This window comes from Pristiophorus japonicus, chromosome 5 (assembly GCF_044704955.1).
Source record: "Pristiophorus japonicus isolate sPriJap1 chromosome 5, sPriJap1.hap1, whole genome shotgun sequence".
Lineage (NCBI taxonomy): Eukaryota > Metazoa > Chordata > Chondrichthyes > Pristiophoridae > Pristiophorus > Pristiophorus japonicus.
In genome coordinates, this window is record NC_091981.1 from 105,376,479 (window position 1) to 105,396,432 (window position 19,954).

General features: G+C 44.2%; 1 protein-coding gene across 4 annotated transcripts in view; it reads right to left on the reverse strand.

Annotated features, from left to right (window-relative positions):
• jazf1b (JAZF zinc finger 1b) overlaps positions 1-19,954 on the reverse strand; it is a 447,675-nt gene that overhangs the window by 11,086 nt on the left and 416,635 nt on the right. For all 4 annotated transcript variants that reach the window (XM_070880824.1, XM_070880823.1, XM_070880828.1 and 1 more), the window contains one exon: positions 15,134-15,303. In XM_070880824.1, coding sequence (XP_070736925.1) covers positions 15,134-15,303 — 170 coding nt within the window. The remainder of the gene's footprint in view (positions 1-15,133; positions 15,304-19,954) is intronic.

Sequence of the window (19,954 nt, forward strand, 5' to 3'; positions counted from 1 at the left end):
GCACACTACCCCCAATCCCATGTGCTTTAACTTTGCACATTAATCTCTTGTGTGGGACCTTGTCGAAAGCCTTCTGAAAGTCCAAATATACCACATCAACTGGTTCTCCCTTGTCCACCCTACTGGAAACATCCTCAAAAAATTCCATAAGATTTGTCAAGCATGATTTCCCTTTCACAAATCCATGCTGACTTGGACCTATCATGTCACCTCTTTCCAAATGCGCTGCTATGACATCCTTCATAATTGATTCCATCATTTTACCCACTACCGATGTCAGGTAGTCTATAATTCCTTGTTTTCTCTCTCCCTCCTTTTTTAAAAAGTGGGGTTAAATTGGCTACCGGCCACTCCATAGGAACTGATCCAGAGTCAATGGAATGTTGGAAAATGACTGTCAATGCATCCGCTATTTCCAAGGCCACCTCCTTAAGTACTCTGGGATGCAGTCCATCAGGCCCTGGGGATTTATCGGCCTTCAATCCCATCAATTTCCCCAACACAATTTCCCGACTAATAAGGATTTCCCTCAGTTCCTCCTTCTTACTAGACGCTCTGACCCCTTTTATATCCGGAAGGTTGTTTGTGTCCTCCTTAGTGAATACCGAACCAAAGTACTTGTTCAATTAGTCCACCATTTCTTTGTTCCCCGTTATGACTTCCCCTGATTCTGACTGCAGGGGACCTACGTTTGTCTTTACTAACCTTTTTCTCTTTACATATCTATAGAAACTTTTGCAATCCGTCTTAATGTTCCCTGCAAGCTTCTTCTCGTATTCCATTTTCCCTGCCCTAATCAAACTCTTTGTCCTCCTCTGCTGAGTTCTAAATTTCTCCCAGTACCCGGGTTCGCTGCTATTTCTGGCCAATTAGTATGCCACTTCCTTGACTTTAATACTATCCCTGATTTCCCTTGAAAGCCACGGTTGAGCCACCTTCCCTTTTTTATTTTTACGCCAGACAGGAATGTACAATTGTTGTAGTTCATCCATGCGGTCTCTAAATGTCTGCCATTGCCCATCCACTGTCAACCCCTTAAGTATCATTCGCCAATCTATCCTAGCCAATTCACACCTCATACCTTCAAAGTTAGCCTTCTTTAAGTTCTGGACCATGGTCTCTGAATTAACTGTTTCATTCTCCATCCTAATGCAGAATTCCACCATATTATAGTCACTCTTCCCCAAGGGGCCTCGCACAACGAGATTGCTAATTAATCCTCTCTCATTACACAACACCCAGTCGAAGATGGCCTCCCCCCTAGTTGGTTCCTCGACATATTGGTCTAGAAAACCATCCCTTATGCACTCCAGGAAATCCTCCTCCACCGTATTGCTTCCAGTTTAGTTAGCCCAATCTATGTGCATATTAAAGTCACCCATTATAACTGCTGCACCCCTATTGCATGCACCCCTAATTTCCTGTTTGATGCCCTCCCCAACATCACTACTACTGTTTGGAGGTCTGTACACAACTCCCACTAACGTTTTTTGCCCTTTGGTGTTCTGCAGCTCTACCCATATAGATTCCACATCATCCAAGCTAATGTCCTTCCTAACTATTGCATTAATCTCCTCCTTAACCAGCAATGCTACCCCACCTCCTTTTCCTTTTATTCTATCCTTCCTGAATGTTGAATACCCCTGGATGTTGAGTTCCCAGCCCTGATCATCCTGGAGCCACGTCTCTGTAATCCCATCATATTTGTTAACATCTATTTGCACAGTTAATTCATCCACCTTATTACGGATACTCCTTGCATTAAGACACAAAGCCCTTCAGGCTTGTTTTTTTAACACCCTTTGTCCTTTTAGAATTTTGCTGTACAGTGGCCCTTTTTGTTCTTTGCCTTGGGTTTCTCTGCCCTCCACTTTTCCTCATCTCCTTTTGTCTACTTTTTGTTTCCCTCTGCATCCCTACATTGGTTCCCATCCCCCTGCCATATTAGTTTAACTCCTCCCCAACAGCACTAGCAAACACTCCCCCTAGGACATTGGTTCCGGTCCTGCCCAGGTGCAGACCGTCCGGTTTGTACTGGTCCCACCTCCCCCAGAACCGGTTCCAATGCCCCAGGAATTTGAATCCCTCCCTGCTGCACCACTGCTCAAGCCACGTATTCATCTGCGCTATCCTGCGATTCCTACTCTGACTAGCACGTGGCACTGGTAGCAATCCAGAGATTACTACTTTTGAGGTCCTACTTTTTAATTTAGCTCCTTAAATTCGTTTCGTAGGACCTCATCCCTTTTTTTTTACCTATGTCGTTGGTACCAATGTGCACCACGACAACTGGCTGTTCTCCCTCCCTTTTTAGAATGTCCTGCACCCGCTCCGAGACATCCTTGACCCTTGCACCAGGGAGGCAACATACCATTCTGGAGTCTCGGTTGCAGCCGCAGAAACGCCCATCTATTCCCCTTACAATTGAATCCCCTATCACTATCGCTCTCCCACTCTTTTTCCTGCCCTCCTGTGCAACAGAGCCAGCCACGGTGCCATGAACTTGGCTGCTGCTGCCCTCCCCTGATGAGTCATCGCCCCTAACAGTACCCAAAGCAGTGTATCTGTTTTGCAGGGGGATGACCACAGGGGACCCCTGCACTACCTTCCTTGCACTGCTCTTTCTGATTTAGGACCGAGATGAGGAGAAACTTCTTCACTCAGAGAGTTGTGAGTATGTGAAATTCTCTACCACAGAAAGTTGTTGAGGCCAGTTCATTAGATATATTCAAAAGGGAGTTAGATGTGGCCCTTAGGCTAAAGGGATCAAGGGGTATGGAGAGAAAGCAGGAAAGGGGTACTGAAGTGCATGATCAGCCATGATCTTATTGAATGGTGGTGCAGGCTCGAAAGGCCGAATGGCCTACTCCTGCACCTATTTTCTATGTTGCTATGTTTCTATGTGGTGAAAGTACTCTCACAAAGCCCAAGTTTCGAGCCACGCCTACAAAGTGTGCCTAAAAAAACCCTCCAGATTCTCCACCTCCCTGCAGGTCCTCTGGCCCTCGGCGCAGCACAGCAAGAGCTGTAGGGGGCGGAGCCAGGTCCCTGCGCTGAAAACAGTGCCGGGACCTCTGCACATGCGCGCTACAGTGGGCGCGCATGTTCCGTAGCTCCAGGCGCCCGAAACTGTGTGGGAGGGGCCGAAGCACGCAGCCCCTAGCCCTGGCCCAATGGCCTCACTGGGGCTGCGTGCATAAGGCTCCTCCCACGGCCAGCTCCTGCTTCCTCCTGACCCGACTCGACTCCCGCTTCCTGCCCCCCCACCCCCGGACCGGACCCGACACTGACCTGACTCCCGCTTCCCGCCCCGGACCGGACCCGACACCGCCCCGACCCCCGTTCTCCCCGCCCCTGCCTCCGGACTGGACCCGACACCCGCTCCCCACCGCCCCCCTCCCCCGGACCGGACCTGACACCGACCTGACTCCCGCTTCCCCCCCGCCCCCGAATCCGACCCGACTCCCGCTCCCCCCTCCCCAACCCCGACTCCGAACCGGACCCGACACCGCCCCGACCCCCGTTCTCCCCGCCCCTGCCTCCGGACTGGACCCGACACCCGCTCCCCACCGCCCCCCTCCCCCGGACCGGACCCGACACCGACCCCACTCCCGCTCTCCCCCCGGACTGGATCCGACCTGACCTCCCTCCCTCCCCCCGACCCGACCCGAACCGACCTCCCTCCCACCACCCCCCCGACCCGACGCCACCTACCTGTAAATCTGGTGCTGGGGACGGGCCCTGCCCGAAGTCTCTGGCCTTCTCCTTTCCTTTCCCCCCCCCCCCCCCCAATCTCCTTTCTCCCTCTGCTCCCCCCCTCTCTCCCTCTACCCTCGCTGTCAGAAACACAGACACTGACAGACAGAGAATGAGAGACACACACAGACAGAGACACACTTGGGGGGGGGGGGGGGCATCCCAGCACCGGGAGGGCTCCCGGTGCTGCAGTCGGTAAGTAGAAAATGTTTTATTGATTTAAAAAAAAATTATTTGATTGATTTATTGCTTGGTTTATTGATCTATTTATCATTTATTATTGATGATGGCTCTTTATTTGTAAAACTGAAGTGTTTAATGTTTGTAAACTTCCCTTTAAACCCCCCCCCCCCCCCCAACCATTCCCTATGCCTGATTTGTAACCTACGCCTGATTTTCGAGCGTACAAAAATCTTCACTTACTCCATTCTAAGTTAGTTTGGAGTAAGTTTTCACTCACGAAACTTTGAAATCAGGCGTAAGTGGCCAGACACGCCCCCTTTTGAAAAAAAAATTCTGTTCTAATTGACTAGAACTGGAGCAAACTAAATGACGAGAATTCCGATTTCTAAGATACTCCGTTCTACACCAGTTGCTCCTAAAAATCAGGAGCAAATCATGTGGAAACTTGGGGCCACAGTGTTGTTAGGGAGGGAGTTCCAGGATCTTGACCCAGCAATTATATATTTATCCAAGTCAGGATGGTGTGTAACTTGAGAAAATTAATTACATTATTAATAAATAGTAGTACATTCAATACAGCTGCTGTGCTGTAAGAAATAAAGTCAATATTTCATACAATTACATCATGAAAAGCTCACAACATATCTGTGATCCCAACATTATTGCCTTTAAATTGAGTACATTTTAAAAGTTTTGAGATGATTTGAACGATATATTTAAGTTGCTTTAAAAATGTAATTTCAGAATTTTTTGCATTGAAAGACTTTATCTAAATCCAAGCAATTTGGCTCATCATTAGTAATTGTACCAAGGCCATGTAGGTGGTTTGATGTTTTGCTCATGATAGAAGTACTTGGCTGCTGGTCATAAATACAGTCTTGTGGACTCCAGAAAGGCTTTAGTAGCTCTATGTGACTCCATGTACTGATTGGGACATGAGTAAAAACAGAAAATAATGGGCCCTTGCGATTGTGGGAAGGATGCAATAGTACCCTTTTGAAAAGTTATTCTAGTTTTACAACTGTTTTGTAAATGCTGCATTATTGGTAAACTAATAATTATTTTACTATTCACAAGATTTTTCCCTTTTTAGTCAGGTTTGCTTTGAGGGAGCAGCTACTTTCATTCGAACAACATCTAAACATTCCAGATAGTAGTTTTACGACCCAACAGATTACGATCAAGGATCTCAGCTGATGTTGAACTCTGGCAGCACATTAAATGCTATCAACCAACCTATAATCTTTGAGGCTGTGTGAGAGAAAGGGTGATTCTGCATCTCAAGTCAATGAAATATTAGACACATCAGAGTAAAAGCAAATGAAAACAATCCTGCTTTGATAAAAGATCAGGCACTCCAACTATGCCTCTGATAAGCCTTGAATTGGAGAAAAGCAGTAAAGTAGGTAAATCTTCAATAGGAAAAAATAAAGTGAAGTTAAATCTGCCACTTCTTTCCAAAAGACAAATAAAATTGTAATTCATTGACAATGTTTCTATCCTTGTTTTCTTGCAGTACAGTATCATGTAGGATCACACAAGAATTAAATTGCTGTAAATTTACGTGGTCATTTACCACTTTCTTTGTGCAAGTTAATGTCGAGATGGCTGACTCTGCATAGAAGGTTAAGGAACTTCTGCTGTAAATACGTCACTTTGTTACGTTAGCCCGGAATTTACAGTCAGCGGCGAAGCAAAGGTATTTGCTGCTGGCCCTGAAGAAAACTGCCAACAAAGATCTTGCGCTCTCTGTGGGGAGAAGTTTGCCTTTTTCAACGTGCAACTGAGATCAATGCAGTGTAGTGGGAAGCCCATAGCGCAATCTGCTGTGACGTCAACAAGCTGGCTAAACAACCAATCACAATGCAGAATTCTCACAGACCGGGAACCAAGAAGTGAAGAAGTTGCTTTGATTCTGACTTTGTAAAAATGTTAGACAGCAAAAGAAAGATTAGGCCTCTCACATGGGGGAAAAATAAACCTGAAATAAATATGAACAAACTTTAAAAAAAATGTAAATTTTTAATGCTTCTATTATAATGGAGAAATTTGACACTCCACAAAAATTAAAATGTTTTGTCAGTTTCACTGATCACTGGCACGAGGCGACAGTCCAGCCAGTTTCAGAGCAGTGAATGACTGGCTGCAACTTCAAGATTTCGGCACATGCACTAAACCCTGAAGTTGCGGTCAGTTTCAAAGGAATAAGTTCGCTATTATTACCCACCGCAAATTCCAGGCCAATATCTCCAAAAATGATTACAAAACAAAATTTTCTGTATGTTGTCATGAAATCAGTGGGTAACATTTTAAGAAGAAAATAATCCATTGCTGCTAACGGGAAGACCAAAGCAATTGTCTTTAGTCCCCGCCACTAACTCTGTTCCCTAGCCACTGATTACATCCCTCTCCTTGTGAATTGTCTGAGGCTGAACCAGGCTTATTGAAATATATAGTAACCTGTAATTTAGATTATAGAAACATTAACTTTCCATTCAGTTCTGTAATAAAGTTTACTTTATAAAGTGCAAATAATACCTGAATCAAAAGATGCTGTGCTTTTTAAATTCAATTTTCCAGATATTCTCTAAAAACTTTAAAAATACAATATAGGAGTTTTAGAACTTTCAATCCATGTTCCTTAATGAGATTAAGGAATCATCTTTGTCTGGTTCAGCAGTTCAAGACCCAACATTCTGTCCAATTCGCTTGCCCTAATCTATTGACAGAGGTGGGTAGTGCTTATTCTTGTGCCTGCATCATTACCCTTCTCCATGTCATCAAGCCCACCATGGATCATTAATTCATCCTCAGCCTGGCTGCTCACACACTAATGGTGTGCAAGATATCAGTGAGACAGCCCTCCTGAATTTCAGATGAGGGCAGAGAGATTCCAGAAGCAGACCAGGAATTATTTAGTTCGAGGGGCAATTAAGAAAAGACTAGCTGTCAAACACACCACAGACAGGATGTAGCAAATTACAGGGATTTTTTTGTTAGACGAGCTGCTCTTCTCAATGCTTTGGTCGCCTCCAGGGAAATCATCTTTCTGTGCGATGGCCATGAATTATTTGCTTCCTTAGCCAAGAATTATGCCTTTACAATACTCCCACTTTCCAGTATGTCTTCAGCTGCAACCTGTACTCTATGTTGAATCAGGCTGGAATATAATGATCATCACGCCAGAATTTTTAACCAAGTGTTAGGGATTCTCATAAACCACAGGACCCAACAGTAATAAGGTTAAAAAGCTTATTGTGCTTTGTGCCAGCTGTTACAGTTTGACAGTTATTCTCTCCAAGTTACTGTGGTGCTGCATAGATTATGTTTTGTAAAAAAACAATTCACTTGATACTATTTGTGTTTCACATAATTAAGTTTTTCTATTTACATTCACTATGTTGGCAGAAGGGAGAAATACAGCACACAGAATTGACATTTTTGAAGGAATAAAGCCCTCAATTTGAACCTGTGCATCAACTGCCTTGACTGTTTTACTACAATGTGGTAACATAATATACTGGGCGCACCAATGTGTGGCTGCTTAGAAGGAAAAGATGTAGGTTTGTACCTACAAACCCCAAACCAATAGGGTAGAATTTCCAAGTCCTCACCTGTGATGAGGCATCTCGTACTCGGTGAACATGCATTGGAAAATTGCTGTAGGAACATGTCTCAGAAAGATTCTAAATATATGGAGATAAGAACCTGTGACAGTACTACTATTACAACTACTACAATTATAACTACAACAACAGGCATTTATATAGCACCTTTAATTTAGAAAAAACACCCCAAGTTACATCACAATGTGCAAGGAAAAAAATATGATGCCAAACCAAAGAAGGATACATTAGAAGGGGCCAAAGATGTGGGTTGTAAGGAGGGTCCTCCTTCGAGAGAAAGGTGGAGCGGCTGCGATGTTTGTGGAGGGATGTAAGGAAGGAATTCCAAAGCATGGGGCCTAGTTGGCTGAAAGATGGCTGTCAATGTGGGGGGGCGGGGGGAAGAAGGGGAATGCACAAGAGGTCAGTGTCAGATGAAGAGTTGCAGGGAGGGGAGGGAAGGATTGTAGTGTTGGAGGATGTTACAGAGATAGTGAGAGGCAAGGCAATAAAAAGATTTTAAGACGAGGGTGAGAATTTTAAACCCAAGGCATTTGGGGATCGGTAGCTAATGTAAGTCAGTGAGGACATGGGATGATGGGCAACTGGAACTTGGTGCAGAATAGGATACTGGTAGCAGAGTTTTGGATAAGGTGAAGTTTACATAGGATAGAGGATGGGAGACCTGCCAGAGGAACATTGGAATAGTCGAGTCTGGAGATAACAAAAGCACTGAGTGTTTCAGTGGCAGATGGGCAGAAGTGGGGCAATGTTACGATCGTGGAATTGGGCAGTTTGTGATGCAGGGAATTTTGGGTTGGAAGCTCAGCTCAAGGTTGAATAGAGTGCTGAGGTTACAGTTACTCTATAAAAAATCATTAAGTTAAAATTACACAGGGGGTAAGTTCAACGGTTCCCCTTAAGTTTGCTGAACGCTGTTTATGCATGGAAATGGGTTTTCTGTAGATCTTGTGTCAAGGAGAATATTCAGGGTGCTAGACTCTCTGGCTAGCTCTGCGTTAGTTCGGCAGTTAACTCAATGGCTGCAAACAAAGTAATTATCAAAAATGGTGAATTTGAATTCTTCAGGACTCTAAACTGGGCTTCATTGTGGTTTATATCAGTGACTTCCTTGAAGTTTTTACATATTCAGTTGACAGTATCTATCAACAAACAACAATTCTCTCAATTTAGACATACTCAATGAGGATAATTTTCCATCTGTGTTACCGACAGCCAGCCTTGCCTGCTGGCTGTGCAAATTGGAAATTCCAGAATTTTACTTTGTGGCTATGCTTTCCAAGTAGCCTATATCGTCATGTCAAGGCTAATGGTGTTCATCATTGTTTATGGGTAAATGGTACTGCAACTTCAGGCGAGGAGTAGATGCATGGTTAAATGTGAATATGCAAAAGTTGCCTCCCTGTGTTTTTTTTTTAAGGAACTTGCTGTGTATGCCCATTAAACTCAACACAGAAAGTTAAGTCTTGTCATTACAAGCGTAAGTATGCTTTTAACCACGTGGTAAGTGTTGATGACTGCCAATTAATCTTTCTGGCAACGAAAATTAGCTATTACAAGTGTGGAACCGCATTCCTTCAGGTTTTGGATTTTTCAGGGAGATTTTTTTTTTAAAAGCCACATTTTAAATGTGACTTTAAAAGAAAAAATTACTTTTCCTTTCAGATTCTTTTTTCTTTCAATCAAAACTTTCTGTCCCTCTCTATTTTTCTTTCTGTACCTGATATGACATTGAATTCATCCACTCTAAATCACCCTACTTCTCAATCCGTCCTATGTTTATTTCACAATCCTTCAATCTCATTGGTTAGGGAGACACCCTGTTGGTTTCCCAATTCAGTCAGGTCCCAGATACCTTGTTTCCTTCGCAGCAACTTCATAAGCTCGCACTTTCAACAACTTTGTGGACAAATATGTTTTGAGCTGAAGGGTGCAGGGGCAAGTCATAGAAACATAGAAAATACGTACAGGAGTAGGCCATTCGGCCCTTCGAGCCTGCACCACCATTCAATAAGATCATGGCTGATCATTCACCTCAGTACCCCTTTCCTGCTTTCTCTCCATACCCCTTGATCCCTTTAGCCGTAAGGGCCATATCTAACTCCCTCTTGAATATATCCAATGAACTGGCATCAACAACTCTCTGCGGTAGAGAATTCCACAGGTTAACAACTCTCTGAGTGAAGAAGTTTCTCCTCATCTCAGTCCTAAATGGCTTACCCCTTATCCTTAGACTGTGTCCCCTGGTTCTGGACATCCCCAACATCGGGAACATTCTTCCTGCATCTAACCTGACCAGTCCCGTCAGAATTTTATATGTTTCTATGAGATCCCCTCTCATCCTTCTAAACTCCAGTGAATACAGGCCCAGTTGATCCAGTCTCTCCTCATATGTCAGTCCCGCCATCCCAGGTGAACCTTCGTTGCACTCCCTCAACAGCAAGAACGTTCTTCCTCAGATTAGGAGACCAAAACTGAACACAATATTCCAGATCTCACCAAGGCCCTGTACAACTGCAGTAAGACCTCCCTGCTCCTATACTCAAATTCCCTAGCTATGAAGGCCAACATACCATTTGCCTTCTTCACTGCCTGCTGTACCTGCATGCCAACTTTCAATGACTGATGAACCATGACACCCAGGTCTCGTTGCACCTCCCCTTTTCCTAATCTGCCGCCATTTAGATAATATTCTGCCTTTGTGTTTTTGCCACCAAAGTGGATAACCTCACATTTATCCACATTATACTGCATCTGCCATGCATTTGCCCACTCACCTAACCTATCCAAGTCACCCTGCAGCCTCTTAGCGTCCTCCTCACAGCTTACACCGCCACCCAGCTTAGTGTCATCTGCAAACTTGGAGGTATTACATTCAATTCCTTCATCTAAATCATTAATGTATATTGTAAATAGCTGGGGTCCCAGCACTGAGCCCTGCGGTACCCCACTAGTCATTGCCTGCCATTCTGAAAAGACCCGTTTATCCCGACTCTCTGCTTCCTGTCTGCCAACCAGTTCTCTATCCAAGTCAGTACATTATCCCCAATACCATGTGCTTTCATTTTGCACACCAATCTCTTGTGTGGGACCTTGTCAAAAAGCCTTTTGAAAGTCCAAATATGCCACATCCACTGGTTCTCTCTTGTCCACTCTGCTAGTTACACCCTCAAAAAATTCTAGAAGATTTGTCAAGCATGATTTTCCTTTCATAACTCCATGCTGACTTGGACCGATCCTGTCACTGCTTCCCAAATGCGCTGCTATTTCATCTTTAATGATTGATTCCAACATTTTCCCCACCACCGATGTCAGGCTAACCGGTCTATAATTACCTGTTTTCTCTCTCCCTCCTTTTTTAAAAAGTGGTGTTACATTAGCTACCCTCCAGTCCATAGGAACTGATCCAGAGTCGATAGACTGCTGGAAAATGATCACCAATGCATCCACTATTTCTAGGGCCACTTCCTTAAGTACTCTGGGATGCAGACTATCAGGCCCCGGGGATTTATCGGCCATCAATTTCCCTAACACAATTTCCTGCCTAATATGGATTTCCTTCAGTTCCTCCTTCTCACTAGACCATCGGTCCTCTAATATTTCCAGAAGGTTATATGTGTCTTCCTTCGTGAAGGCAGAACCAAAGTATTTGTTCAACTGATCTGCCATTTCTTTGTTCCCCATTATAAATTCACCTGAATCTGACTGCAAGGGATCTACGTTTGTCTTCACTTATCTTTTTCTCTTCACATTTGTATAGAAGCTTTTGCAGTCAGTTTTTATGTTCCCAGCAAGCTTTCTCTCATACTCTATTTCCCCCCTCCTAATTAAACCCTTTGTCCTCTTCTGCTGACTTCTAAATTTCTCCCAGTCCTCAGGTCTGCTGCTTTTTCTGGCCAATTTATATGCCTCTTCCTTGTATTTAACTCTATCCCTAATTTCCCTTGTTAGCCACAGTTGAGCCACCTAAAGTCTAACTAATGGCAGACGGCATTAACAGTCCTGCTACAGAAAAGTCTGGCCAATGTTAAAATTAATCTGGGTATGAAAGAATTTTAATTGTGCATGCTATTTCACGATGTCGGCACATGCAGGACTCTGATTGTTCAGATGCCCATATCCAAGGTTGCTAAGGGATCACTGAACAGTTTTCAGATGCCTTTGCTGCTTTTTTCCCACATGGCTATTAGTGCCACGGTGAGTTTCTAATAGGAACCATACTATATCTGAGTGTTTTTAGAGGAATAGGACCAATGGAGGAATGTCAAGCAGGTATTCTGTGCTCATCCACTAACACCCTCAGACAGAGGTGCATATGACTCGACTTGTCAGCAGATTAGTGAAATTCTGAAGGTATACTGTGAGAGCAGACAAGATGGCACAAATAAGATATACGAAGGACAGACTAACTTTAATGCTGGATGGTTTTTCAGGAGCATCCCAATCACAGTATTTCATGCTTTAAATGGAACAGGCTGAACCTCCCTTATCCAGAACCATTCCCGGCCACCGGCTGGCGCATGCACAGAACTCCGACATGAACAAATTGAAGTCCTTCCTCACTGCCGACTCCCGCAATTGCTGGCCTGACCCCGGGAACCACCCCACCGCGCCCCCCCCGCCCCACATGATCACTCTGCCGCACTCCCAGCCCCAAGCCAGCCAGCCCCAATATCCCCTTGCTCAGTTGCTCAGTACCTGTACCATCCAATTTAACGTGACCACCCCTCGTCCGGAAAAATCCCTTATCTGGAACAGGCGAGGTCTCGAGAGTTCCGGATAAGGGAGGTTCAAGCTGTACTGCATGAAAAATGAAATTCCAGGGTAGTCTGATTGGACACAAGGCACCTCTGCAAGACCGGTTACACCTACCTGCCAACAGCCGGGTCAGGAGAGAGCCAGAAGAGCTGTGCTATCTACTGTTGGGACACCTGCCTCCACCTCCTTTTAGGCATGGAGCAATGCTGACCAATGGAAATGATGCCCTGGAATGGGAAGCAGGGTCACTACTTCCAAAAATGCAGTCAATAGCTGGGCTGCTCAGTCACTTGCCTGCAGACTCCACTTTGTTTCACTTCATTTCTGTCCCTCACTTCTCATCTCTCTCGCTCTCGCTCTCTTCAGCTTGTCAAATGCTACCAAAAGTTTTTTTTAATGTCTTTTGAGCCTTTCCAAAGGCAATAGGAAGTTTATCCTTTTATTCTGCCAGTTCCCTTTAAGTATCTGCATCAATTTAAATTTCACCTGAATTGTAATTTTCCAGTCCCATCATTAAGCTACCACGCTGCAAACAGCTGGCCAGGTGGTAGGCTGCTCCATCACGTCTGCAAACTCCAATTCATGCCACCATATTGGGTTCTCTTTCCCTTCATTTTTGCCCGTCACTTCTTAGCCCTTGCCCGCATCAGCTTTGGGAAAGGCTGACAAACGATTGAATTGCATTTTAAGACTTGGCAAAAACATCTAGGGCTATGAATAATTATGATAATGAGCTAATCACATTTTCGGACTTCTGATGAGTTGGGTTCCTGCAGAGATCTGTAGTCCTCTGCCCAAACCCCATTCAAACTCATCCCGTGTCACTTGATTTTTCACTCCCATATACCAAGATACTTGCACCTAAGGGCAATTAGATTGCATTGGTGAGGATGTGACAGACACTGGGTGATTCACAAAGCACGAGGATGTGGGAAGTGGGTGAGGACATGCCACCTGTCCAGTGGAGGCAAAGGAGAATGCTGTTGATGGCTTTGGAGTCTTGGGACCCAGAAGTCAGGGGCATTCACCTGAACAGAAGGATGTTTGAGGAACATCACACCTACTCTGAGATCTAGCTCTGCGAATGTGCAGCAACTGACAGGTGTGACTCTAGAGTTTACAGTTCTTACGTTGCTCCTGGCATCAATAGAGCGAGTGGTAGCTTAATTGGAATCTAGAGCAAATCCCCACCTAAGACGTGACTAAAGACCAATCGGTGCCTCCACCTCCACTGAAGCAGAGACTGCAGCTCTGGTGGCAGTAGGGGAGAGAATATACAGCACCATGCACAATGGCTTCCAAACCATGGTGGCCATGATGCATGCTGCTGTCTCTCAGGACTGTCAGGATCGAATAGCTACCATTGGACAAGACATCTTGTGGGGGGCACAGATCCTCCACCCAGTGGAATGGCATTGGCTGGAGTTCACCTGCCGAATACTGCTATCTCTCACATCCGTAACATATGACAGGCATCCAGCTCACAGTACCATGCCAGTGGATTGTGGGAGGTGACAGGCAAAAGTTCTAGAGATGCAGTCAGAAGTGGCTCCCTGCCATGAGGGCCACGTCAGTCCCATGACTCTTGTAGAGCATGAGCAGCCAACCACCTCCCGTGTTACTGACCCTCAGGATATATCTAGGAGAACCACAAGATAGGTGAAAGAAAGGCAAATGTAGCCACACAGGGGAAAGCATGCTGTTAGGAAAGAGTAGGTTAGCTTATGTTCCCTTTGGACTTTACTGTAAAAAAAAATAGAATGTGCACTGATGTTATTAATGGAGGTTACAGTCGAAAGGGTGCACTTTCTGCTGCTGACTTATTCACTCAGGTGATGATTATTGGCACGGTCATGTGGGTGCAAAGAGGGCTGATGTGTTGTCACATTGTTGGATGGTAGTGGATTGACAGAATCTCCCTTTATTTGAAAGTGGGAGAGGAGGTGGTAAGGCTCCAGTGACTGTATTACACAGCAGAGAAGACTTTAGTGATGGGACGTGTTTGGATAGCCTCTGGGTAATGCTATTGTAAGAGTAAATGTTGAGTGGTAAAGGGAAACTCCTGATTGTAAAGGTTGCATATGGGAGACAGTGGTAACATGAACCCAAGAGGATATCCAATGCAGATAGGAAATTTGTAATGGAGTTAAGACAAAAAATTGCACATAAACAGCATAGTACACTTCTGATGAGCTTTGAGGTCATTTCTAGCCATCTGAGAATAATCTGCAACTGTACAGGAAAGCCTAGGACACATCCCAGTGCGTGAACATGGCCCATCGCTGAAGTCGTCTCTTCTGTGTAGCCTTACCTCCTTCTCTCCCACTTTCAAATAAAGGGAGATTCTGTCAACCCACTACCATCCAACAATATGACAACACATCAGTCCTCTTTGCACCCAAATGACCGTGTCAATAAGCATCACCTGAGTGAATGAGTCAGCGGCAGAAAGTGCACCCTTTCAAGTATTACTGTAACCTCCATTAATAAAGCGCAACCTCAGTGCACATTATATATTTTTTTAAACAATAAAGTTTAACTGCTTATTTTAAGAAATAACAGTCCCTGTACATATACTATATGTACTTTTTTCTATTTCCTTAACAACCCAAGTCATCATGAAAATGTACTTTAAATGAAACTTCTGGGTAAAAGCCCAAGTAATTTACCTGATTAAAGAGACCTCTAACTGTATTAATAAATGTAAAGAAAAAAACAAGACAATTTTCCTTGTGATATGATATCATATTACTGACTTTCTATTTTAGTTCAGCAGGTTATTTATCTGTATTTATTACCATCCAACATACCTTATATCTCTTTTTACATCCAGGTACAGGACAGGCAAAAGGCTTTTCTTCTCCTCCATTCATGCACATAGAGCTCAGAATAGCTTCTGAGCTAATTGCACTCTCTGTGGTCCAAGACTCATCACTGTCTGATTCTTCATAGTCTACCTCCTCTTCATCATATTCACTACCTGAGAGAGAGAGAAAGAGATGGGGAGACATATGTTTAAAAATGAACAAAAATATCAAGTTATTTCATGAAAAAAAAATGTAGATTTCACCAGGGAATAAAATATCCAGGCCCCCAAAAATCCATGGCCATTCCAGTGAACTGCTGCTGTAAATTAGTCAGCAGTCTGTCGGAATGGAACCCAGTTACATTATTTCCCAACCTTGTGCTGAAGATTTCAGATAAGGATTGTTGAGTTGGAGCTTCCGCCCACCCCTTACAAGGCTACTGATGTAAGGGGAACCTGGGCTGGGAACTTCATACATTGGAATTCTTGTGTTCCAGGTCTTCTTAGGGTGTTAGTGTATCGGCCAAACCACCATCATTCATTAGTCTTAGAAGGGAGGCAGTCTTAGGAACATAGATATGAGCCTAAGAAAGAGCAGATCCAGAAAAGACTCTACAGTCCATCTCAAAACAAATGCCCCTTAATCATTCATGCTTTCAAATAGCTATCAAAATCTCCTGTAAATGTTCCCACACTATCTGCCTCCACATCCTGCCTGTCCAATATTTTCTACATGTTTAACACCCTCTACATAAAGTAATTAAACCTAAACTGTCTGTGACTATTCCCTTTTCTACACTTGAGCCAGGTCATCAATCTGAAACATTAACCGTTTCTCTCTCCACAGATGCTGCCTGACCTGCTGAGTGTTTCCAGCATTTACTGTTTTTAAAACAAATCAAGATGATGGCTAAAAGTATTTCAAAGATTATATTTTTCAGTGATATTGTTAATTTCCCTTTTGCTCCTTGTTTATTGCTTTATTTTAGCTGTTTGCTGCCTGATGATTTTGGATGGATCATTTTCATCAGACTGTGTTTATTGTTAGGTTCCCTCGCCTTTCAATTATGATGTATTATGAATATGACATTTGAACCAATCAGGTGCAAATATGGCACGTGGGCCACGATTTTCATCGTTTGTTTTGGGTGGGAACAGTGCGATAGCATGTTCAAAATCGGAGTTAAGAACTTATTGCCCCATTCCCTGTGTCATTCCGCCTGCCGTCATTTTGACTGAGGCCTTCAGACAGGTAACCAAGGCTTCCGCCAGGAACAGTCAGAAGCCTCATTACACAATAAAAATCAGGTCCCATGATATCAATAGCATCCTGATGCAATTTTCCCGTATCAATGGATGTGGATGGAACCGAAGAGGCCCACCAAAGATTAGTGTCAAATTATTTATGTGGGCCCCAGAGGAGCAGGAATGCTATTCTGGGCCCATAAAAATAATCTGGGTCGCTGCCACCCCGGGACCCCCACCCCCTCTTCCCCACACATTTTACCATGTTGGCGGCTGCCCAGACCATATCCGCTGAGCTGCGTCAGGTTGCCTGTTTGGTGTTCTGCAGCTCACCTTCCAAATTTAAATAAGGTGGGGGCACTTTGCTAACAGAATGGATGACCAGCCAGGGTCATTCAAAAGTCAAAATCAACCCCAATATATTTTAGTGCAATAGGATTAATATTACAGCATTAAAAGCACTCCTGACAACTGAGCAGCATTATTCCTGTTATATTAGGGGATTCTTCAGTTTCCACTGTGTGGACTGAAACTTAAAATTTTTTTTAAAGTGGCCGTCACAGAGAGCTTCCAGCAGCTTAAGAGTTAATTCCTTACTATTGTGTGCACAACGACATCACCAAGTGAGCTACTCTAGCTTCTACTTTAACAGTAACTTGTAGAAACTAAAAACACATTACACGTTAAATACCATGCCAGATTTCTTCCAGCTTTTCCACCTATGAGGGTGACTTAATTTCCCCAGCAGATTTTCTGCTTTGTTTTCGTCTCCAGTGCTCATTGAGATATAGTGGGCTCCAGTCACTGGGCTGGAGTTCTTTCCGGTCTCCCTGAAGGCAGGACTTTACAACAACAACTTGCACATATAATATCATAAGGTGATTAAACATGTAAAAAGCAAATGTCCATGAACAAACCAAAGGTCTTGTGCATGGAATAAGACCAGCCATTAATTGAGCTCGTCACCACTCCTGGTTGTACTGGAGTGGAGATTAAAATAAAGGCTACATGTCAACAATACTTCCAATCTGCACTGTTTCCAACTCCCAGGGGCAGATCATCACTATCAACACCAGAGAGTAAGAAATTTTCGACTCTTGGTGGCAGGCTGTTATTGGCAGCTAAGGCGCAAAAATAAATTTGCTTCACACCACTTCCAGTTACTGCCAGCAGGAGAACCTGGTATCCAATCAGACACACTCATGGAGATAAAGAGATACGGAACGATTTTAACCTTCCCCACTCCTGTGGGAACGGAGTGGGGGACAATTTAAGTGGAGTGGCTCAGTTTCCTGCTCCATTCCCAATTTTACACAGTATTACTATGGGCTCAATTTTCCCCAAAGCTTTCTGTTGGCATACTTGAAGAGTTCTGCCCGTTTTTTAGGGCCCAAGTACGACAAAAAAAATGTTCCAAGTTTCCCCGTTTGATTTCTTCATTTTGGCGCAGCCTAACCTGTCCTTTAGTTTTGGGGGTGGAGCATTGATCTGCGCCAAAAAGATCGGGTTGCCACGGTAACCAGGGTCACAATGCCGGCTGAGGCTGGAAAGTGAAACATACAGCCAGCTCGCAACCTGCACAAGCACCTTAAAATACATTGCAGCAACTTCACAAGCACAAATACATTGCAGCAACTTACGTCCATTAAATTATTAAAGTGCCCCCCCACCCCCCCATGCCGATACCCGCTCCTATCCTAGGCCGAAGGGCCTCCCGGTCTGCTCCCCCGCACCTAGCCCTGGCTGAGTGGCTTCCTCCCTCCCGGTCCCGCACCTAGTCCTGGCCGAGTGGCCTCCCGGTCTGCTCCCTTGTTGCACTTATCCCAGGCCAAATGGCCTCCCGGTTCGCTCCCCGGCACCTATCTGAGGTCGAACGGCCTCCCGGTCCATGCACCTATCCCAGGCCGAATGGTCTCCTCCCGGTCCTGCTCCCCCGCACCTATCCCAGGCCGAATGGCCTCCTCCCTACCAGTCCCCTCACCTAACTATACCCGAAAAGCTTCCCCCCGCTCGCTTACCTCTCCTGCTGCTGCTATCTGGGCATCTGCTGAACTTACCTGCACTGATTTCCTTAACTCTCCAGGTTTTTCTACAGAGGCCACATACATTGGCCTTAGAAGAACTGGAGTAACTCTCAGTTGGCCAAGCTTGCCTAACTGGCCAGAATTGCATGAGTGACAGGTTACGCCCCCTTTGGCTAAAAAAAAAAGGAACCTAAAAAATCGTAAGTAACTGATCGGGGAAACTTGTTTTTTTTTTTAAAAAACTTAGGCCAAAAAAAGCAGCCTGCGCCAAAAAAACGGCGCAAATCACCAGGGAAAATTGAGCCCATAGTTGTTACAGCACAGAACCAGGCCATTTAGCCCAATAGTTCTATGCAAGTGTTTATGCACCACATGAGCTTCCTCCCACCCTTCTTCATCTAACCCCATCAACATATCCTTCTATTCCTTTCTCCTCATGTGTTTAGCTTCACCTTAAATGCATCGATGTTAGTCGCCTCAACTACTTCTTGTGGTACCGAGTTCCACATTTTAATCACTCTCTGGATAAAGATGCTTCTCCTGAATTCCCTATTGGATTTATTAGAGACTATATAAGTGGAAACATCTTCTCGATGTCTACCCTATCAAACCCTTTCATAGTCTTAAAGACCTGTGTCATGATATCCCTCAGTCGTCTCTCTTTTCTAGAGAAAAGAGCCTTAACCTGCTCAATCTTTCTTGATAGGTACAACCTCTCAGTGCTAGTAGAAGTCTAGTAAATCTTTTTTGCAACCTTATCCAGTGCCGCAGGTTTTGGCAGCAGATGAGGCATCTGCCGAACTCTGGTGGGAGACACAGTAATAAATGCAAATTGGGGTTCCATGATGTAGATGGAACCCCAATGATATTTCAACTTGCTCCGAAGCAGCCGCCTCCCACAGCTGCCCCTCCAGGTGAACTATGGAGTTGAAGCCCACTAAAGTAAATTTAAAAAAATACTTTCATTAGTAGGGCCTGGAGAATCAGGAGTGCTCATTCAGGCCCCACAAGGAAGGTCTGGGGTTCTGCTGCCCTGGACTCCTCTTCCTACCAGCTCTGAGACATTCAGAAGACCCGCCCCCACCCATCTCCCCAGACAACGGTTGGTTTGATTCGTTTTTTTATTCCACTATAATGCAAGTATAACATTGGTTAGTGAATGGCTGTCAGATGATACGTTGATAAAATTATAGAATTTCATTTTTGCAGACTATTTCCCATGCTGTTTTTTCATTTGCAGCATTTTTTATACATAATGCAAACCAGAATTAAAATAGAGATAAATAAATGATGTTCTATGTAATATGCCACATTTTAGTTTATTTTAATTTTTAAAGTTGCTGCTCCAAACTGCTCTTTCACACTTTTACTACACTGCAAATGTTTTGCTTGGATAAATTCTAATGCAAATGTTAATAAAAAAGTCATGTCCCAAGAATGATTCCTGCTCTGAAGAGTTGTGGCAAGAGTTGTATTACTTCAATACTGAAAATCACTTGTTAGACTTATAACCTCAAAAGTACCAGCATTTTATTTTGTTATCTAATTACAGAAGG